This window comes from Emys orbicularis, chromosome 8 (assembly GCF_028017835.1).
Source record: "Emys orbicularis isolate rEmyOrb1 chromosome 8, rEmyOrb1.hap1, whole genome shotgun sequence".
Lineage (NCBI taxonomy): Eukaryota > Metazoa > Chordata > Testudines > Emydidae > Emys > Emys orbicularis.
The window spans coordinates 19,836,774-19,860,107 of NC_088690.1; the positions used below are offsets into that span (position 1 = coordinate 19,836,774).

The following is a 23,334-nucleotide window of genomic DNA, read 5'->3' on the forward strand; positions in this document are numbered from 1 at the left end:
GTCTTACAGTTAGGAAGTTTCCCCTGAGATTTAAACTAAATCTGCTATGCTGTAGTTTGAACCCATTGCCTCTTGTCCTGCCCTCTGCGGCAAGAGAGAACAACTTTTCTCCATGTTTTTTTATGGCAGCCTTTAAAGTATTTGAAGACTGCTAGCATGTCCCCCCTTAATCTCCTCTTTTCCAAACTAAACATACCCAGTTCCTTCAGCCTTTGCTCATAGGGCTTGCATTCCATCCCTTTGATTGTCTTTGTCGCTCACCTCTGGATCATTTCCAGTTTCTGTACATCATTTCTATACATTGCTGACCAAAACTGGACACAGTACTCCAGCTGAGGTCTAACCAGTGCTGAATAGAGTGTACTATCACCTCCCGTGACTTGCATGCTATGCCTCTGTTATTGCAACCTAAAGTTCCTTTTTTTTTTTTTTTATTGCATTGTTGACACATGTTGAGGTTATGATCCACCACAACTCCCAGATCCTCTCAGCAGTGCTGCTTGCCAAGCCAGTTATCACCCATTCTGTATTTGTACATGCGTCTTTGTTGAATTTCATTTCGTCGTCTATAGCCCAGCTCTCCAGTTTATTCAGATCCCTTTGAATTTTAGCTCTATCCGCCAAAGTGTTTCCAATCCCCCCCACCAGTTTTGTGTCATCTGCAAACCTGATCAGTATGCTCTCTATTCCTACATCCAGGTCATTAATAAAGATGTTAAATAACACCAGACCCAGAACAGATCCCTGTGGAATCTCCCTCAAGACCTCCTTCCAATCTGACATCATTCCATTTAATAGTTACTTTTTTTTTTTTTTGGTTGTTTAACCAATTATGTATCCATTTAATGGTAGTTGTGCAAGCCTGCATTTCTCCAGCTTACTTATCAGAATGTTATGTGGGACTGTGTCAAAACCCTTGCTAAAGTCCAGGTATATTATGTCTACTGCATTCCCCCATCCACCAAATCAGTTACTCTGTCAAAGAAGGAAATGAAGCTGGTTTGGCATGATTTATTCTTAGTAAATTCATACTGACTACTTAGTGTACTGTTGGAGACGTGGATTCAAAACCTGATATGGGGGGGTTGTTTTCTTTATAAAAAAAAAATCATACCATGTGTAGTATCATAGTACCCTATTGTTGCTGCTTTTGTTTCACAAAATGACTACAAAATATTTTATTTACCCCATAGGGTAACTTAATAAAATCAGGGTTCCAGTGTCCTCCCTATGTGCTAATCAACTGTCTCAATGGGACCCCAGCACAAGTCCCCTCTCTCACACATAAATATTGAAGGACTTTATGGAACAAATAAAGCCTTGCCTTGTGCCCTGAAGGTTGACAAACTCATTCTGTTGGATTAGAAGGTGCAAATTCCATAGATGTGATCCTTCAGTTTAAGAAGTCCTGCCATGTGGGCATCAGCAGCAAAAGGCCCTGAGCACATCTTAACTTTCATGGTGGGGCACTAAGGATAAGGCAGTCTCTCAAATACCTGGCAAAATCCATGTTCCATTGAGTCAATGGCAAAACTTCCACAGACTTCTGTAGGTGCCAGGATTTCAACCCCAAGTTCTAGACCTTTCAAGTTAGTACAAAACTTAGTGGCTCATATAGGTGTGGTAAATGCTGTTTCCTGTAATTGGTAATGATGCTGTGTTTTTAAAATGTTGAAACTAGGCTGATTTTTATACCACTGCAGTTCTTGAAATCTGTCACCGAGAGGGTACTAAGGGCTGGTCTACACTGGGGGGGGATCGATCCAAGATACGCAACTTCAGCTACGCGAATAGCGTAGCTGAAGTCGAAGTATCTTGGATCGAATTACCTGGGGTCAAGACGGCGCGGGATTGACGGCCGCGGCTCCCCCGTCGACTGCGCTACCGCCGCTCGCTCTGTTGGAGTTCTGGAGTCGACAGTGAGTGCGTTCGGGGATCGATATATCGCGTCTTAACGGGACGTGATATATCGATCCTGGATAAATCGATTGCTACCCGCCGATACGGCGGGTAGTGAAGACGTACCCTAAGAGATTAAGTTAATGTTTCATTTTGAGGTTAAAAACTAAGCCAAATGCTAGCCCATGTGATTTTGACATTATGCAGAGAAAACTAATGTTTAGACATACTTACTGAAACTTGTAACAGAAACTATCAACAAATGCAGAATGTCAGGGAATATTGAAATGAATTGCAACTCAAGGACACATTCAAAGTAAGCAGTGTAGCGAAAAATAAAGCATCAATCATACGAGTTGAAAATGAGCACTTTGGCTTGCAGAATGAACATAATAAAAGCATTCCTTGGCTGGCGCTGTGTGTCGTCCTCTGCACTAATTTTGTCATTTGAAATATGTAAAGATTAGATAAATTGAATTTACTTCTGCAGAATCATTGTCAGGCCTTTCCTTACAGAAGAACATTATGTGACACACACAGAATATTTGAGAACTGGATATGAAGAAAACGGTATCAAGAAGGGTAAATAAGATGCTAGAGTCTTTGGCTATCTGACGGTAGCCAGGAGAAAACCATTTCATACAAAGAAAAGAGCAAGTGGAATTTTACTAAGGGTTGGGATTTCTCCTGCAGGCCGTTCACATCAATATCTGCACAAAAGGACCTGACCAATGGCCATTTTTTAGTTCTCGGTTTTGTCAGCTATAACATTTATTCTTAATTCTCATATGTAAAATACCACAAATATGCACAGTGTTTTACAATAGAGACTAAAAGAAAATTTTCATGCCCCAAAGGGGAGTTAGTGTAGTGGACTTTACCAAGGTTGAGGGGGGAGGGAAAAAAAGAGAGGGAGCGTGCCTAAAGTTAGGCTCCTAGATCTATAGTCAGGCATATAAATACGTGGCCAGGTTTTCAAGGGGAACTGTAGGGTGCTCAGCATTTTTGAAATCTGGCCTCATATTTATATGCCTGAATATGGAATTAGGAGCCTACATTTTGGCTCTGATTTTTGAAAATCGTAGCCTATCCATCTAAGAGACCTGGCAGTAGTATGGAATAGGAAGTACAACTGGCTGTGTCCAGTTATGGCACATGTAGTATGGGCTGTGACTTTACGACAGTTCTGGTCTGTTTGTTGGAACCTGGGTTGTGCCTCCTTGTGTACGTTAGGGTTGCCACCTCTGAGATTCAAATAACCGGGACATCTAGGTCAATCCTGAGCCTATAAAACTGGACAGCTGGCAGTGTATACTGAGCATCCTTACAGATTTCCCAGGACAGCTACCTCAAAAAAGGGATGATCCTGGGAAAACCTGGATAGGTGGCAACCCTCATGTGGGTTTGTTACCTCAATGTCTGGTAAAGCTCTCAATACAAAGTCAGCAACATTTATTAGAATAATCCTGTAGTTATGGCTCAGGACTGGAATCGCGAGATGTCCATTAAATTTCCAGCTCTGCCACAGATTTCCTGTGTGATCTTGGGCAAGTCATTTGAACTGTGTAACAGTTTATCTTCTGTAAAATGAGTATAATAGTTGTATACCTCACAGGAATACTGAGAGGTGCTTGGATACTAATTATTACAGAGACTCTCATAAGTACCTGAACAAGTTGACAGTCTGAGTGAAGACATGAGGAGGAAGGGTGGTGAATATTGGTGTAAGGATAGAAAAGACAAGAGTTTACAGCAATAGGATTGTGCGATTGCTTAAGCTGGTAATAATGCCATTAAGAGTCATATATGATTAACTTTTTTGTGAATTAATTTTGAAGTCATCTATTCTTTTGTGTACATGATTCTGCATATGCACTAATGACTTATTTTTGCTGAAAATGTTTCAGGACTATTTTAATACCCAGCAAAGCGGGGTATAATTACGTCCCCATTCATTATGTGCTGTTGGATTTACCTTCAGTTACTCAGTTCCCAAAGGTGATCATTATCAGTCATTTCCTATTTGCTGGCAATAGTATTTTTATATTCCTGTATGCTGATGGGAATGAATTAGTGTTGAATAGTATTCTGCTACAGTGGTGTCCAAACATTTTTCATAATGTCAACCTAATTTTCTCTGAGGCAATCTCTGTATCAACACATGGCCTCCTATTTGCCATCCCATAACATTCTTGTGCAACTATAGCAATTACTTAGAAAAGTAAAGTTAGGGGGAAGCAGAGAATATATTTTTACCTGTATTTTAAGGCATCTTAGGAGCTGGAAGTAAGGAGGAAGAGCTAACTCCATGTGACCAACTGCCTCTCCTTTTGACTACAGTTTGTGAATCTCTGCTCTTCTCCATACTGAGTAACTCTAATGCATGTATGCACTATGTACGATACTACAGACACTGAAGAAGTGAGGTTTTTACCCACGAAAGCTTATGCCCAAATAAATCTGTTAGTCTTTAAGGTGCCACCAGACTCCTTGTTGTTTTTGTAGATACTACAGACAATACACCAGTTATGTAATTGTCTAAAATTGTTACTATACGAATAAAAATAAATATGCAATTTCCCTATTATATCTTAGTTATATTTTACTAGTACTTAATTAGTGGAATACCCAGCATTTCAGTCTTTCCTGATTAAAAATACCAGTCCTCAATGAATGTTTCCATGCTAACACATTGCATTATCCTAAAATACATTTGTTTGTTTTGCATTAATGTAGTGAAATGTTTGAATTTAATTCCTGAATCTTTGAAAAAAATCTGCTATTAAAAAAAATCTATTATGAAAACTGGTGGAGAATTTTGACTGAAATTAACATTTATTGAAAACAAAAACATTATTTTTGTTTCCCACTAAAAGTCAAGTATATACCTGATATACTCTTGATTTAATTGGTGTTAGCAACTATAAATAATAAAAGGAAAAAGGGAATTGGTATAGGGATCTGTTTTCAAAACAATTAACCTCTATACTGAGCTGTTTTACACACTTAAGGGTATGGATAATTTTCATACAAGGATATGTGTTGTCTCCACATCTAAGCCAGCATAGGTATATTGGAGCATGGTTTGATAGTGTTCCTTGTAGAAAAGAAATGGGTCTGTTAGGATGATTCTTTTTGCTGCTACTGGATCTAGGCAAAACCTTATAATTCCCTAGCTCACTAACTAACTAAACTCAGTTTGTGCTGTCTGGAGTCACCAAACAAGGTCTCTGAGTTGTGGCATAGACCATGACCACTGATTGCACTACAGGTTTGACCAACAATGTACTTCATCAGAGAATGATACACAGATAGTGACTTCCAGCTGAGACCAGATTTAACACAGGTCAGGCTCATCTGGCCAAGGAGAAGGATCTCCTTGGCCCAACTAGTAGATCAGCTAATTTTGAACCTGACCTAATGCAGGAGTGTGCAGGATAACATACATACAGGGAGTGCAGCTGCCAGATGGGGGATTCAGCTAATTGGCAGTCTGCTTTAGTACCTAGCCATCACTTTAAAAGCTGCTGCCTGAAGATTAAAATGGTCTCAGGACGTGTCAAGTCTGTCATTGCCCAAGGATGGAATTTCATTACTTAGAATTTTTTTTAAGAAGTGTTTGGGACTGGGACAGCTCATTAAAATACATTTACGATGCCAGGACTTCCTTTGTGAAAGGCAGGGAAGCATTTCAATATTAGATAGTAGAAGCAGGGTAGATGCCCAGGTGAAAAGATAGTCCTGCAGTGCTGAATGCCTTTTTCAACCTGCATAGAGAGGCCCATTGGGAATAGACTGTCACAAATGACCTAGCAGAGGCTGGCATGGCATCAGGACTGCCCAAGCCATGAGTTATAAACTCTAAATAAACCCCTGAAACTTATTTTCAGCCTGAAATGCCACAAAATCTATTCCCAGTGCACTTCTGCAACATGATCATTACAGCACCATTGTGAGTAGCAGTCAGCCCTGAAAAGAGTAAGAAATTCACAGGAAAATACTCCAAGGCGGTGATATCACAGCTGCCATTTTGTAGAACGTTGCTTGTGCTGTCACCAGGCACATTATCCCCTTTCTCCTAACAACAAAAATAATCCACGTCAGCAGAGTTGTCAGTTATTGCCTTTAACTGGTCTGAAACACCCAGTCACAGATCAAGTTAGTCTTCTGCCCTTGCTGCTTCTGTGATGTCTGATACCACTCTGCATAACGCTACTGGGCAAAGGGCATAGACTGTATCTTTAAATACTAAATAGGGGTAAAGCGAATTTAATGTCCCATAAAAGAGAAGTATCAGTGCAAAAGTTGACTAAGCACTACTAGTTGCTCTAGGGTTTTTTTTAGTGCCAAATACAAATTTGGCTAAGAGTGGAACATCACTGTATATCATTAGTATCTTGGAATTGGAACTGGGACGCCATACATGTGTGATACCTTTAAAGGTGAGTCAAACATGAGTGATGTGGAAGAAACATCGGTTTTAGCCTGATGATCTTAGAGAAAATATTCAGGAACAGTACATCCTTCCATGAAGATTACCCCTGTAATGCTGAAGAGGTCAGTATTTGCATGGATTAGCTGTTTTGTAATTCCTGACTGGTGTATTAAGGCAGCCACTGCGGCGCTTTATTTCTGCATTTAAACTTCCAAACTAACGTTTATCTTGTGAATCAGGCTTGAAATTCTTTGTTCAGGATTGAGTCTGGCTTTAGGATGTTTCAGGCCTCCAGTGAAGTTATTTTTTGGGGAGGTGAGGCTGTCCCTCAGTTTCTTTACACCCTTTCTTCTCTGGAGTTGGTACCATGTATTATGATCCTAAGCTAATGAAGCAACTCATCTAGGGTTACCATATTTAAAAAATAAAAAAAGAGGACACTCCATGGGGCCCTGGCCCCGCCCCTTCCCCGCCCCAACTCCGCCCATTCCCCGCCCCTTCTCCAAAGTCCCCGCCCTAACCCCCCCTCCTCCCTCCCAGCCATGCGAAAAGAGCTGCCCAAGCGCTACCGGCTTCACGGTTTGCCGGGCAGCCCCCAGACCCTGCGCCCCTGGCCGGCACTTCCCCAGCGCAGCTGGAGCCTGGGAGGGGAAGCGCCCAGCCGGGGGCGCAGGGTCTGGAGGCTGCCCGGCAAACCGTGAAGCCGGTAGCGCTCGGGCTTCCGGCAGCCCCCATGCCTCCGGACCCTGCGCCCCCGGCTGGGCACTTCCCCTCCCGGGCTCCGGCTGCTGTGCTCCTCCCCTGACTCTTCGGCTCTGTTTAAGAGCCGAGCTGCCTGAGCGCTCTGGCTTCGGGCAGCCCCCTTGCCTCCGGACCCCAGCCGCCGGCCGGGCACTTCCCCTCCCGGGCTCCAGCTGCTCTGCTCCTCCTGGGCAGCCCCCAGGCCTCCGGACCCTGCGGGAGGGGAAGTGCCCGGCTGGTATTTTCCCGGACATGTTCGGCTTTTTGGCAATTCCCCCCGGACGGGGGTTTGATTACCAAAAAGCCGGACATGTCCGGGAAAAACCGGACGTATGGTAACCCTAAACTCATCAGTGTGCTGAGACATCCCACATACTTGGTGATGCTCTCTATCTTGAGGGTGGCCCTCTGCCCACAATTACAGGTTTTGCAGGTCCCAAAATTTTGCTCCATTCACGATGGTTAATTCCCTGTGCTCCTCATCATACCTTCTTTTAGGCTTTGTGTTCTAATCCCCATCACTATTAACACTATACTTGACAGGTCAAGTTTCTTGATATAAAATAGAATATAAAACTTTTTAATTGTATAAGTATTCATTTTAGTCTTCCCAGGCCCCTGGAGACTTCTGATACACATTGGGTATGTTCAGTCACACACATCACATGTGTTAGTATTAGCACTCAAGGACACTAATTTAATTCACATGTTAGCAACATGCAGCTAGATTCAAAAGAACACAGTACATTGGGTGCTGAGATCTTCTGGAAATCTATCCAGAAGTGTTGTCATGGGAACTGCTGGGTGTTAGTACTTTTGAAAATCTGGCCCATAAAACTATAGAAGAGGCGTTTCAGATAACCATCTTTTTAGATGTGGTCTTTGCTGACCACCTCTCACCCCATCAATGGCCTGTTTGCTAATGCAACTACAGTGACTTTTCTGTAAAAGTAACAGTAGGTAGGTATTTAGGTATCCTAACTCTTTAATTTAGTGTGTTTCATCTTCTTTAAAACAATAATTTGGACTATCGCCCATTTTGATCTTTTCATCTCTTCCCATCCATTCTCTTCCCTTTACCTGCACGTGCTTCCCTATTCCATAATCACTGGTTCCCTTTTCATGCTGCCTGTTTTTTTTCTCTCCTGCTGCTCCTTTTGTTGGTGGGCTCTGGTCCTCCTTGTGACTCCTGGCTCCTGTACCTCTGGGACTCTTGATCATGGATGGCACCTCCAGTCATGCTGGTGGAATGGTGGCTCAGAGTACAAACTCCTGTAAAAACAGCTGTAAACAAAGGAGAGTAGTTGGCACTACGTGACATACCAGCTCTTGGTGAACCACAAGCTGGTATGTCACGTAGTGCCAACTACTCTCCTTTGTTTACAGCTGTTTTTACAGGAGTTTGTACTCTGAGCCACCATCCCACCAGCATGACTGGAGGTGCCATCCATGATCAAGTGCTCATGTATCACCAGATGTCCATGGGTCCCAGTATAAGAACCACTAGTTTAACAAATCCGTGGCCACCAAGCATAGGCGCTGAGTTTTTCTTTTCCTCAGGGGGTGCTCCACCCCTGCTCCGCCCCAAAGCCCCACCCTTGCTCCACCTCTCTGTCCCACTCTGCCCCCGCCCACTTGCTGCTCTCCGCCCTCCCCCAAGTCCCTCCCCCAGCCACCAAACAGCTGATAGGGGGTTCTGCCAAACAGATGTGGCTGGTGGATGCTGAGCACCCACTAGTTTTTTTTCCGTGGGTGCTCCAGCCCCGGAGCACCCTAGAGTTGGCGCCTGTGCCATGAAGAACTTCATAGTTGTAACTGCTGCATATCATGGCTAGTCAGAACTTTAGATATACAGGCCACCAACCACATGAGCTAAAGGAAAATCTCTCCTAGAATGTATGATCTGTAAGAGACAGCTGAACAATTCTGATGCTAACCTTGCCATTATTCCCATTACAGAATGGATGAGTATTTTTTTGCATGTTCTTAAACACCAGTTTCATATACACATAAATCATATTAAATAGGGAGGTTATATCGCATATTACTTACTGACTTCGCAATAGGCATAAAGGATTGAAGGACAAAAGGCCTCAACTTGCACAGTCAAGCTATAAATCTCACATTTTAGCAAATTAATTTTGAGAAATGTGCCTGAGAACCAGGTGGCCACATTTGTAAGACAGTGGGTTGAAAAATACCAGCTTAACCTGCTGACAGCAGTGGGCAAAATCTTGCAGTCCTTCAAAACTCTTGTTTGAAGTTTTGAGATTTTGTGTAAGGACTGAATGAGGACCTTGTGTTTGGCCCATCGAAAATAGGAGAGATTTTTTTGTTAGATCTGAAAAGTAGTTTGAGATATGACATAATATAAATAATGTAGGGAGCAAAATTCAGACTGGGTGATCTAAATAGCCTTCTATAGCCCTCCTTATCTATGGATCAAATCTGGAAACCCTAAAACTGCTTTTGCTCTATCCTGACTCAGAATTCATTGAAGTCCGTGAGAATTAGTAGGTTTCAGAGTAGCAGCTGTGTTAGTCTGTATCCGCAAAAAGAACAGGAGTACTTGTGGCACCTTAGAGACTAACAAATTTATTAGAGCATAAGCTTTCGTGGGCTACAGCCCACTTCTTTGGATGCAGAATTAGTACTAAGTAAGGATACACTTAGCCAAATCCTGAAGTCATTAGTGTATCTATGCCCACGCTTCACAGCTGCTATTATTTTTAGTACTTGGAATGGGCTGTTTATATTTTGGAAAGATTACCATTCGTTTGCCTTAAGGTAAAGATTACCATTAGAGCAGAAATACTGAATGGCTCTTGTTTTGAATGACAGAGACTAAGGGTATGTCTACACTATGAGAGTAGTTCGATTTTACTTAAATCGAATATGTGGAATCGATATTACAAAATCGAACGTCTGTGTCCACACTAAGGACAGTAATTCGACTTTGTGAGTCCACACTAACGGGGAAAGCGTCAACATTGGAAGCGGTGCACTGTGGGCAGCTATCCCACAGTTCCCGCAGTCCCCGCTGCCCATTGGAATTCTGGGTCGAGCCGCCAATGCCTTCTGGGTAAAAAAATGTGTCGAGGGTGCTTTTGGGTAACTGTCATCATCCGTCCGTCACTACCGCCCTCCCTCCCTGAAAGCGCCGGCGGGAAATCAGTTCGCGCACTTTTCTGGTCAGTGACAGCGCGGACGCCACAGCACTGCGAGCATGGAGCCCGCTGCGACCATCGCTGCAGTTATGGCCGTTATCAACACCTCGCAGCTTATCATCCACCTTTCCCAGAGGCAGATGCAGAGAAATCAGGCGAGGAGGCTACGGCAGCGCGGTGAGGGCCTGAAATCTGAGAGTGGCACAGACCTGTCAGAAAGCATGGGACCCAGCGCCGAGGACTTCACGGTGGCAATGGGTCATGTTGATGTTGTGGAACGGCGATTCTGGGCCCGGGAAACAAGCACGGACTGGTGGGACCGCATAGTGCTGCAGGTCTGGGATGAATCACAGTGGCTGCGAAACTTTCGCATGCGGAAGGGGACTTTCATGGAACTTTGTGAGTTGCTGTCCCCTGCCCTGAAGCGCAATGACACCCGGATGCGAGCAGCCCTGACTGTCCAGAAGCAAGTGGCCATAGCCCTCTGGAAGCTTGCAACGCCAGACAGCTACCGGTCAGTCGCGAACCACTTTGGCGTGGGCAAATCTACCGTGGGGGTTGTTGTGTTGCAAGTAGCCAACGCAATCGTTGAGGTACTGCTCTCAAAGGTAGTGACCCTGGGAAACGCGCAGGTCATCATAGATGGCTTCGCCGCGATGGGATTCCCAAACTGCGGTGGGGCTATAGATGGAACTCACATCCCTATCCTGGGACCGGACCACCAGGCCAGCCAGTACATTAACAGAAAGGGCTACTTTTCAATGGTGCTGCAAGCACTGGTGGACCATAGGGGACGTTTTACAAACATCAACGTCGCATGGCCGGGCAAGGTTCATGATGCTCGTGTTTTCAGGAACTCAGGTCTGTTTAGACGGCTGCAGGAAGGTATTTACTTCCCTGACCAGAAAGTAACTCTTGGGGATGTGGAGATGCCTATAGTCATCCTCGGGGACCCAGCCTACCCGCTAATGCCCTGGCTCATGAAGCCCTATACTGGCACCCTGGACACTGAAAAAGAACTCTTCAACTACCGGCTGAGCAAGTGCAGAATGGTGGTGGAGTGTGCTTTTGGCCGTCTCAAGGGGAGATGGAGAAGCTTACTGACTCGCTGTGATCTCAGCGAAACCAATATCCCCATTGTTATTGCAGCTTGCTGTGTGCTCCACAATCTCTGTGAGAGCAAGGGGGAGACCTTTATGGCGGGGTGGGAGGTTGAGGCAAATAGCCTGGCTGCTGATTACGCCCAGCCAGACAGCCGGGCGATTAGAAGAGCCCAGCGGGACGCGCTATGCATCCGGGAGGCTTTGAAAGCTAGGTTCCTGAGTGAGCAGGGTAACCTGTGACTTTTAAGTTTGTGTACAGAGAAGCTGAACCTGCCCCCGTTTCTTTACCCACTAAATGTTCAGTATCCTCTCCAGTTACATACCCCGTTCCCCCCCTTCCAACACACGTTTAAAAATAAAATCACTTGAATTTTGTTAATGAACACCGTTTTCTTTATTACTGTTTTCGTGGGAATGTTTTAAACCTGGGACGCAGACTGTGGTGGGGAGCGGGTGTAGTGTAGTGATGCAAATGACGCTTCTAAACTCCAGGAATGACAGGCTCCGCAGTGGTGGACTGGTTGTTTCAACGGAGCCTGCCACCCCTCCTGATTGGGACTCTGTGTGTGAGGGGGCTATGTGACTTTGTGGCAGGGGGAGGACGGTTACAGATCCCCTGCTGCGTGGCTCTGTGATCCAGGATATGGACCGCTGCATAAGATCTCTAACTGCCCTCCCCCGCCACAAAGTCACAGAGCAACCCTCCCACCCTCCACAGAACATGAAAACCACCTCCCAGACTGACCAGGGTAACTAGTGACTGCACTGTGTGTGTGCCCTGCTGCTGAACCTGCCCCCGCCTCTGTACCCTGCTAAAGGTGACTGTCCTGTCCAATTACCAACCCCCTTCCCCCCTTCAGACAGACTCTCCTCCAAAAGAACATGATGGAAACAGTAATTAACAGAAACATATTTTTTATTAGCAACTACACATGAAACTGGGGGGTGAAACTTGGACGGGGGCTTGTGTGAGGCGGGAAGGAAAGGACTTGTCAAATTTTGGGGAATGAGAGCCTTCTAGTACTAGAGCAGTCTGCAGGGGTGGAGTGAGAGTTTTCACGGACTCTGCCGCCCCTCCTTCTTTGGACTTTGGGTGAGGGGGGTATGGGACTTGGTGGCGGGGGAGGGCGGTTACAGATAGACTGCAGCGGGGCTCTGTCCTCCTGCCTCCGGTCCTGCAGAACATCCACAAGGCGCCGGAGCGTGTCCGTTTGCTCCCTCATTAGTCCAAGCAGCGTTTGAGTCGCCTGCTGGTCTTCCTGCCGCCACCTCTCCTCCCGTTCCATGTGTGATCGGTGCATTTGGGACAAGTTATCCCTCCACTGGGTCTGCTGGGCTGCCTGGGCTCGGGAGCAGCCCATAAGTTCCGAGAACATGTCCTCCCGTGTCCTCTTCTTCCTACGCCTAATCTGCGCTAGCCTCTGGGAATGTGATGCCAGGCTAGGTTGGGAGACAGTCGCAGCTGTGGGAATGGGAAAAAGGGAGTGAATTCCTCAGAAAGATAAATTTCGTTGTGAACAAAGAACATAGTCTTTCTCTGTGAACAAGACCATGCACAGCACCTATCACATGCTTACTCAGGACCAGGTCGAATTTTCGGCCTTCGCATTCAGTGCCTGGGGTCTTGCAGTGCAGATCAGAGAAGCGGGGCAGGACACCGTAATTTGTGTAGCAGGCCGACATGGTAAGCCGTAGACTTGCGGCTGCTTAAAACTTTAATAGCAGCACTGGCCTCCTTTCACATTGAAAGCAATGCCAGTCCCTGCTGCCAGCAATCCGGCAAGCATGAACTCTGCCCCTGTCCCACCCCCTCGCGGCTGTCCCAGGGAAAGATCCCTGTATGCTGCCCCTCTCCACCGCGTGGCTGTAAACCGCCGGTTACAGTTCTGTAAAGGAACGGGCAAGCAGTCCCAATACTAACATTCCCCTACCTAATTCAAAGCAGGTCACCATGAGCGACATCACTCTGATGAGGATTTCAGAGACGGAAAAAGAAAGGATGCTTCGGGAAAGCCTGCAAAGACCAGGGCCGTATGCCGCCATGCTCTGCAGGGCAATGATCCCGGAGTACTTGCTTGTCTCCTGGCGCGGAAATGTTTGCTACTACGGAGGACCCAATAAGGCCGCTCTCCCCAGGAACCTGATGCAAAGGCTTTCCAATTACCTCCAGGAGAGCTTCGTGGAGATGTCCATGGAGGATTTCAGCTCTATCCCCGGACATATAGACCGGATTTTACTGTAGCTGCACTGGCAGGGACTAAACAGTAGAGCGGCTTGGGCAGAACAATCATGCTAAACCGGACATTGTTAGATTTTTTTCAGTGGTTGCACTGCCAGGGACTGAAAAGTTAAGCGCAAAGGGCAAAGTAATCATGCAAAACCCATTGTTAATCTTGTTAATATTCCTGTTCTGTTAAAAATAAATGTTTAGATGTTTTAAACACTTACTGAGTGATCCTTCCCCTGATTCTGTGTCCGGGTTAACGGCTGGGGACGGTTGGTAGGGGATCTCTGTAAGGGTGATGAAGAGATCCTGGCTGTCGGGGAAATCAGCGTTGTAAGCGCTGTCGACTGTCTCGTTCTCCTCATCTCCTTCCTCATCTTCCCCGTCCGCTAACATGTCCGAGGAAGCGGCCGTCGACAATATCCCATCCTCAGAGTCCACGGTCAGTGGTGGGGTAGTGGTGGCGGCCGCACCTAGGATGGAATGCAGTGCCTCGTAGAAACGGGATGTCTGGGGCTGGGATCCGGAGCGTCCGTTTGCCTCTTTGGTCTTCTGGTAGCCTTGTCTCAGCTCCTTGATTTTCACGCGGCACTCTGTTGCATCCCGGCTGTATCCTCTCTCTGCCATGGCTTTAGAGATCTTCTCGTAGATCTTTGCATTCCGTCTTTTCGATCGCAGCTCGGAAAGCACGGACTCATCGCCCCACACAGCGATCAGATCCAAGACTTCCCGATCAGTCCATGCTGGGGCCCTCTTTCTATTCTGAGATTGCATGGCCATCTCTGCTGGAGAGCTCTGCATCGTTGCCAGTGCTGCTGAGCTCGCCACGATGTCCAAACAGGAAATGAGATTCAAACTGCCCAGACAGGAAAAGGAATTCAAATTTTCCCGGGGCTTTTCCTGTGTGGCTGGTCAGAGCAGCCGAGCTCGGACTGCTGTCCAGAGCGTCAACAGAGTGGTGCACTGTGGGATAGCTCCCGGAGCTATTAGCGTCGATTTCCATCCACACCTAGCCTAATTCGACATGGCCATGTCGAATTTAGCACTACTCCCCTCGTTGGGGAGGAGTACAGAAGTCGAATTTAAGAGACCTCTATGTCGAACTAAATAGCTTCGTGGTGTGGACGGGTGCAGAGTTAATTCGATGTAACGGCGCTAAATTCGACATAAACTCCTAGTGTAGACCAGGCCTAAGATGTGTGCCGTAATCTAGATTCCAGAAGGGAGCCTGGCATGCAGATGTTTGAATACATGAGAGGTGTTTTACTTAGTTAGATAGGAAGGACCACTTGAGCTGTAAGTTTCTCTGCAACAGGTTTGACTAGCATTTCAGTGCTCCAAACAAGCACTTGTAACTGCTTTCTCTGCTTCACCCCTCAATCCTCTGGTAGCAGTTGCTGTTACAGCACCCTTTTTCCAGCAAGATAAGCAGAGTGCACAGGCACTGTTTTGTAGATAAGCCATCAGGGAATATTCAAGAAGCAAGGTGAAGGAGCACTTTGTGTCTAAGGGTGGAATGAAGGGTATCATTGTAGCAACAGAAGTCTGAGTACAAGAGGGTCGAAATTACTCCCTACCTAAAGTATCCTTCATACAATGTGGCAGGTTGGATACACAAACTTTGTTTTTTGGTTGTTTTCTTTGATGGCTAATTTACATTCTATAATACTTATAATACAAGTATCTACTGTGCTTAATTTGTGCCAGGGCTTGCAAGGGCTGAGCCCCGACACCTCTAGGCTTGGCAGTTCATAGCCCCGGCACCTCTGGGCTTCCTGCGTCAGTTATGAATGTAAAAAAAATTACTTGAGCCCCGGCATCTCTATCATTACAAATTAAGCACTGACCATACAGAATGATATATAGTATATTGATCTATTGGCAAGGCTGAAATGGTAATTGTGTATGGATGTTTTTGCTTCCATGTGGCTTAAAAAAAAAAAAAAAAGTAGACCCACCCACACACACCCCCTTCCACACACACACACATGTATAAAATGTTACTACGGATATATGAAAAGCATGATGTTGGTAGAAGTATTGTGTGCTTTTCTGAACTTTTGACACAAGCTAGTTTGTAAGCTAGTTTGAGCATTTTACTCCTTAAAATGTATTTCAGTGGTCTAATAATCTGTCGTGGTGTACTGCATTTTTTAATGAAATTCTGTCTTAATACCAAAAATTAATATGGATGATTAAAACTGCTGACCATAATTACTGAGTGACATGTGATGTTCAATAAATATGGAATAAAGTAATAGATATTTTTAGATGAACTGGTAAAAGGTATGAGAGTACACCTCTACCCCGATATAACTCAACCCAATAGAACACGAATTTGGATATAACGCAGTAAAGCAGTGCTCGGGGTGGGGGGGGCTGCGCACTCTGGCGGATCAGAGCAAGTTCGATATAATGCAGTTTCACCTATAGCTCGGTAAGATTTTTTTTTGGCTCCCGAGGACAGCGTTATATAGGGGTAGAGGTGTATGTATTAGCTGTAAAACCCTATCTGTTTTTAATTACAGCTGCTAATGGAGCATGTGACCTTTATTTTAGCATTATTTATTTTAGCACGATATTAATATCTCCCTCTGAGTCATCTTCATTTTGTTCACAGGATTGAAAAAGCGTACAAGGAAGGCCTTTGGAATACGGAAGAAGGAAAAGGACACTGATTCCACGTAAGTCTGCAATACAACTTCATGTATTTGTGAATGACTGAAATGTTTATACCAGGACATTGTAGAAGTGCTATATACACTTGACATATGTTGTATACATTACTATTCAAAACTGTCAGTGCAGTATTCAACAATACATTTTAAAATATTTCCCTTAGCTAAAGGACAATGTTGGCACAAGAACAAATGGGTATAATCTGGCCATGAATAAATTTAGGCTGGAAATCCAAAAGAAGGTTTGAGGTTCCAGAACAGCCTTTCACTAGGAATAGTGGGGTAAAGCAACGTAACTTACTTGAAGGTGGACCTGGACAAATTTATGAACAAGGATTATATGGCAGGATTGCCTGCAGTAGCACGAGACTCAAGGAACCAGGGGATCCATTCTAATCCTGTGTCCTATGTTCATATTAATCTAGTAGCCAAATGAATGTGATGCTTGTTTCCATCTAATGTTGTAGGGACAATTTAGTTTCAGGCACGTTTCCCGATTGTGGCGGTGATGGTGTGCAAATTAGAGGAATATTACTGCTGTGAGTGTCTCTGTCTAAACTACCAACTTGCATGTGGTCTGCTGAGAATCCTCTTTAGATACACTATCCATTTAAATATGCTGTTTTAACAGGTCAAGGCCAGTCCTTGGAGTAGTAAACCACTCAACTGGCTTTGTATTTATGTGCTTTCAGAAGTAGTTATGGCTCAAGGTGATGTTTCATTGCTGGGAGTAGATGATGCTCATGCATAATAGGATTACTAATTCTTAAGGGTTCTCGCTGTTAAACTGGCTTGTTCTAAGTACTGTTTTCATTTCATGGAAAACATTCAATTTCTGCAGCCACTTAGGGGAAGTGGCATATATTTTAGTGTGCTCCTTTTCAAGTATATGATTTTGTCCTAATGCTGCAACATGCTGTAGGGTTCTTTGGTAAGGGATATACCATTATAATAAGTGTATTTTGGAAAAGTTTTAATTGAAAACATACCTTGTTCAACTAGAATCATAAATGAAAGAGCAACAGAAGAAGACTACAGAAAATGTCACCTGCTGTACAACTGAACATACAGCAACCTCTGGAGGAGTGATACACTTATGGAAGAAAGTGTGGGTGGGTGGGGGTAGGGAATTAAGGCTTCTCAGATGTGCTTAGCTTTTGACAATGGAGAAATCCATATCTTTTTGCCCAGATAAAATGTGTCACATAAGGTTGCTACCTCTGAGGTACAAAAAATAAGGAACATCTGGGATATTCCTGAGCCCATAAAATTGGACAGCTGGCCATGTATACTGAACATCCTTACAGACTTCCCAGGACAGTCACCTCAAAAAAGGGATGATCCTGGGAAAACCTGGACGGGTGGCAACACTAATACCACAGTCACATGGTTGCTAAATTATCTGATACCGATGTGACCATCACTAGAACTCTGTGAACATATCCAGCATTTCCTGGACAGATTGTGCTTTTGATTACAACATCCTCCCTCTGACTTCCACCTAGTGAGGACCATTTTAATCTGCAGTTGAGGTGCCATAGGAACCCTGTTGCTGAAATCTGCCCAGCAGATGCACTGATTCAATGCATCCCTAGCTACCCTGGCTATGTCCCCTTTTTAGCCACTGTCATCTCTTTAGGTGGTGCTGACCAGCTTCCCTTCCCTTTGATGAAAGGGAGGTTGTGGATAATTAGTATCCTGGTGTAGGCCTTTGAGCAGTCTTTCCAGAAGACAGCTTACAGAATCTAGCCCCTTGTTTGCAACAGTATTTCTATAGGTAGTTAGAGGGCTCTGTGCTGCTTCTGATTTTGCCAGTTCTCCGCTTCTGCTTGATGTTGCTGTGTCACTGAGATCCACATCGAAATGGGGCTAGTTGTAGGATTTTGCTGCCATAGGCAAAGTGGAGAATAATAAATATGTTGTTTCCAATTTACATTTTGATGCCGCAGGCAATGGCTTCTTCTGCCTTCAAAAAGAGGAGGTGAAGTTCCCGTACATCTTCATCAGTAACCTGAAAATACCTGTGCAAGCCGTTAATCCCTGGAAATCTGTGCTTCAAGCAAAGCGAAAAGGCCTGTATTTAAAAAAAAAAAAAAAAAAAAAAAAAAAAAAAAAAAAAATTGGGCCATTGCATCAGCAAAATGGTAACAACTGTTATATTGCAACCTTTGCTTGTGAATGGGTTGCTTAGCAACAGATACCACAGACTCAAACAACTACTTGAACTCTTTGAAATTGACTAGGGAACAGCATGTGAGCCTCTGAGCTGTCTCAAATAACAGCTATGAGGCAGGTGAGTAGGGTGACTAGATGTCCCGACTTTATAGGGACAGTCTCGATTTTTGGGGGCTTTTTCTTATATAGGCACCTATTACCCACCACCCCCTGTCCTGATTTTTTACATTTGCTATCTGGTCACCCTTCAGGTGAGGCAAGTCGAGAAGAGATGGGATGAAGGCAAAGAGATGGGGAGGTAGATGACAATAGTGAGAAGGGGAAGGGAACAGACAGATAAAACTAAAGAAATGGGGAAAAAAAGCAAGTAGCCATGAGGTGGTAGAGGTGGGCTGGGATGGGTAGAACAGAAATAAAAGGAAAAGGCAATGAATAAAAAGTGGATTGGAGTCAGAAATAAGACAATAATATGAAAAATGGTAGAGGGGTGGTTTAAAAACACAGAGAACCTAAAAAACAAAACAAAACCTGGAGTGATTTAGTAAGAGAACATGAGATGCATACTTAAATGCTTATTTGTCAGCCAGCCCGACTACAAAGACACCCACATAGGTCATATGTAGTTTCATTTATAATTTATCATAAAGATACAGGAAACAAAGACCATAAATATTTTTTGCTTAAAGAAAATCAATGAAACCAACATCTAGTTACTACATTGTATCTAACCAGTTGCACAACATAATTCAAGCAATTAATTTCAAATGATGTGTTTTTATAGAGGCTGTAGGAACGCTGATGAAAGAGTTAAGATAATGACTCCTGAAGAGGATGTTTTTGATAATGAGCTGGTAGGAGAGACTATATTAGGGAAAACACTTTAATTAGCAAGCTACGGAGGTGGCTTATCTTCCTGCTTTGATGGGGTGGGTGGGGTGATTTTTTTTTTTCCTTTTGTGGGGTGGGGAGGAGGATGAGGGTGCCATAGCATAGAAGTTAGTAGGATGGAAACAATGGCAACCATAAGCAGTAATTATGCTAATGTGTCCATTGTAAAACTTGGTAGTACTAATACTTGAGCAAAAGGAGAATACTCATTAGCTTGTAGCTGCAGAACCACAAATATCTACTTCCTCGGCCTCCAACCACTAGAAAATGTGGGACTTACATCTTTTGTCATTCACTACTCCCCACTTCCTCACTTCCTTTGAGTTGGTCTACCAGTCTAGCTTCTATTTCGTTATGCATGCATGAGGCCCTGCCCTCAATAGAATTCACCCCAAAATGAGATCCTACAAGTGTTCTCACGCTCTGCCTTTCCTTTCCATGGGTCGGCTGACTCCCATGCACGGAGCAGTAGGAATGTCCTACTGCCATTGTGGCAGTTATTGGGATTTTTTTTAAAACATGCTTGTCGTAAGTGTAATGAGTGCTTTTGGGCTCACAGTGCAGAGACAGCATAGCATGAGAGTGGAAGACACACTTATTTGTCAGTCTCATTGTAACGGGGCTGGCACCCACCTTTCACGAGTGCCCCCTTCTGATTGGGCGTGTCTGTTCTTTTGGTCTGGAGACCCCTTTCAGTGGTTCTCAGGTGGGTTTTCATTGACTCAGCCCTCCGGCCGAGTCATACTGTCTGCACATTAGCCAGCACAAACTCCTTCTGCGGTATATAGTCCACAGGGGCCTATATCAGTACCCCTCTGGTGGTTTCTCTCTCTAGCCCTCCTTGGGCTTTAGTATTTAAGTAGTCCAGTCCTGATATGGGGCAGTATCCCCAGGGTTCCTCCCTGGAGACACTATCTTTCTGTAGCCCTCCCCAGGCTCAGTCCTTACTCAGTCCCTAGCAGCCAGACAGGAGCCTCTTGGTCCCCCTGTCCCTGCCAGCAGACTTAGCTGTCTGTAGTCCTGCTGCTCTTCCAGGCAGCCAGGCCTGCAGTCCATTCTTCTCCTGCTCCATGCAGCAACTAACTACTGCTCTGTTCTGCAGCTCCTTTTATATGGCCATCCTGGGCCCTGATTGGCTGCTTCCCCTGCAGCCACTCTAGCCTGCTTGGAGGACCTCTCCACTGCTCCTTTCCTGGGATGGGTGTGGCAGAACCCTGAGGCCTCCAGCAAGGGGCCTTTGGGCCTGGTCCACCCCATCACACTCATGCAGTTCTAGACACTAGGGTACATTCTCTACTTCTACTCGTGCATTGGCAACTGTTATAGAAAAACATAACCCTTTGACAGAAAATTTAGGGCAAGGAGAAGGGCTCTCTATAGAGTCAGTAACAGGCCTCCTGTACTTAGTCCTTAATAGTAAGTATATGACTGTCATATTTGAAGACCCAAAATCAATCTAGGTAGCTAGGGTCTTACACTGGTGCCCATCACCATAGTGTCTGAGCTCCTGAGTAAAAAATTACAGCAATGAGCGAGTCAGTAGTGAGATCAAGTATTCCTTATAGACATTAACAGGTTGAGTCTCTCCAGCTGAAGAGGCTCTGAAGATTCTAATTATGTCTGTAACTGCTTTGAAAACATATCACCCATGGGCTTGAGGTATGAACAACTCAAGCAAAGTCAGTGAAAACTTGGATGAAGATGCCAACTCAAAATAGGCAACTTTAGTATTAACTAATTTCAACAGTGCTTTAGTAATCCAATTTGCTTGATCATGCTAGTTTTTTCTGTAATTATAATCAAGGATTAATAGAATGAAATGTATATTTATAGCTAGATTTATAATAAAAGAATCTTGTTAACATTTCATAAATCTAACTGTGGATTGCGAAGGGATAATTAGCTCAGTCTGCAAGAGCACAGGTAACAGTGCACCGGGGACAAAGAGCAGGTGGCTTGACCTTGGCTGCATATGCTCAAATAAGGAGGAAAGTGGAGATGACAATCAACTCCAAAGTTTCCAAAAGGGAATGAAGCCATAAAAAGGGACAAACTCAATAAAGTAGAGGTGTGGAGAGGAGAGGAAACTGAACTGATTGCAATATTTTAAGCTGAGGACAGAAGGGAGGCAGGAATCTATTGGCTGTATTGACACTGAATGCTGCTGTTAGTGTAGCCTATTATTTTATTTAAAGTGAATTTTGTAATGTGGTAGTGGGTTCGGCTCTGGCGGCTAGAGTTTCAAGCTTAACAGAGTGAAAGTCACCTCTGCTACTTGCTTCAGAGTTAGTCTCTCTAGGAGTGACCACACAGACATTCACAAGTACAAGGTCTAGACTGTTCTACAAGTTTTATTAAAGTTATGATCATCCAAGCATATAGAAGTTCTATACAGACCTATGCACAAGTTACAAATAGTTATACACACATCCTTAACAACAGTGTTAGGATCTGATGGGTCTCTCATGGCTTGATCATCAGTAGAGGGATGGTTCCTGCTGGAGTCTCTCAGGGGGAGCTCAATTTTCCAGTTCTGGGCATCCCCTTTTTATAATGTGATTCTGTCTATACCTACATTCTGCACATGTCCATAAAAGTGCCAACCCTCTTTTCTCTTATTGGTTTGTGTCCCCTGGAAACTTAAGGGACCCCAGTTTTCTATAGACTGTGTAAGTTCCCTTTATTCTCATTAGCATTGACACACAACCTGTATTCTGTGGATAAGACACATGTCAGAGACAGATGCGCCTTTGCAGTATTTTTATGATCGAATATTAATCTTTTGGGTAATTGTTTGCAATCTTACCAGTTGGTACCTCTTTTCCCATAATCCTAGAGCATCGGGTTATTTCCTGGTCACTTAAATAGCTAAGCTAAAATCTTGCAGGCCTCAACCTACAGGTTTTTGCATTTCAGCTTGTCTTACTCATGTCTAATACTTGGTTCCTCTAAATACTGATCAATCTTATACTTTTATAATCCTTCAAATTAACTCTAATTAACATACAATAAATATATGTAATATAACACATTAATCATAACATCACACAATAAATAAATAATAAACTAAAATAATTGGCTACATTAGGCACGAAGAGATGTAATTTGGAAGAACATACAGGAATTGTCCATTGGAAGAAGCTGCAGCAACAGCACTGATTCTTTTACCATAGCCACATCCCAAGAAGACCTATGGGCATGTCAGCAATCAGACACGATGCAGCTGTCACAGTTTCAGGATAATTGCATTTGTGTTTTTCCCCTCCATGGTCCCTGAATGGCACCTACTTACAGATTTCCAGCTCCCAGCCATCACCTCTCTTGGGGGCAGACCCAGGCCTCACTCCCTCCTCACCAGGGGTTTTAAGGCTACACAGCTCTCTGGACTGCACTAAACAGAACGGTCCCTGTGCTTTGCTTTCTCTGAAGGCTAGACCGGTCTGTTGCCTGCAGTTGTAGGTTACCACACAGTTCCTTCTAAGCAAGCACATTTATTTTTAAGGTAAAAACATTACAGAGAAAATACATTAAAAGAACCTACATGCCTGCTTTAAAAGCTTAGCAGAGGTCACCCTAACCTTTTGTAGTTTTCAGTCCTTCAAAAACCACCATTGGATTTCCCCCCATAATTACAAGTTCATATCTGTCTTAGATCCAGAACCAGAACAAAGGCTGGGAAGAGCAGCCATTTCTTTATACAGATTAGGTTTATCGGGTTATCAGCAGATTAAGAGCCTCTCCTCAGAGCATAGCTTCAACAGGCTGGGTTTTTGCATAACCCATAGTTAGGTAATTTTCATTAACCTCTCCCAGGGATTCCCCAGGAAATCCACTTAACATTTATTGTCCCAAAAGTCTATATTTGTCTGGCACATTTTCAGTGTAGTCTTTTGAACTCCCATTTTTTTCATTGGTCTCGTCTCTTCCCACCTCTCCCCCTTCCCTCCGCCCCCCCCCCCCCCCGGAGAGGTTACATACAATTGTGACCCACAATTAAATTTGTTTTATACAATAAGGGTTTTCA

General features: G+C 44.3%; 1 protein-coding gene across 1 annotated transcript in view; it reads left to right on the forward strand.

Moving 5' to 3' along the window:
• Positions 1-23,334, forward strand: part of SGIP1 (SH3GL interacting endocytic adaptor 1) — a 178,772-nt gene that overhangs the window by 69,160 nt on the left and 86,278 nt on the right. Inside the window, exon 4 of the mRNA XM_065409303.1 lies at positions 16,169-16,253. Within this exon, the coding sequence (XP_065265375.1) occupies positions 16,169-16,253 (85 nt within the window). The remainder of the gene's footprint in view (positions 1-16,168; positions 16,254-23,334) is intronic.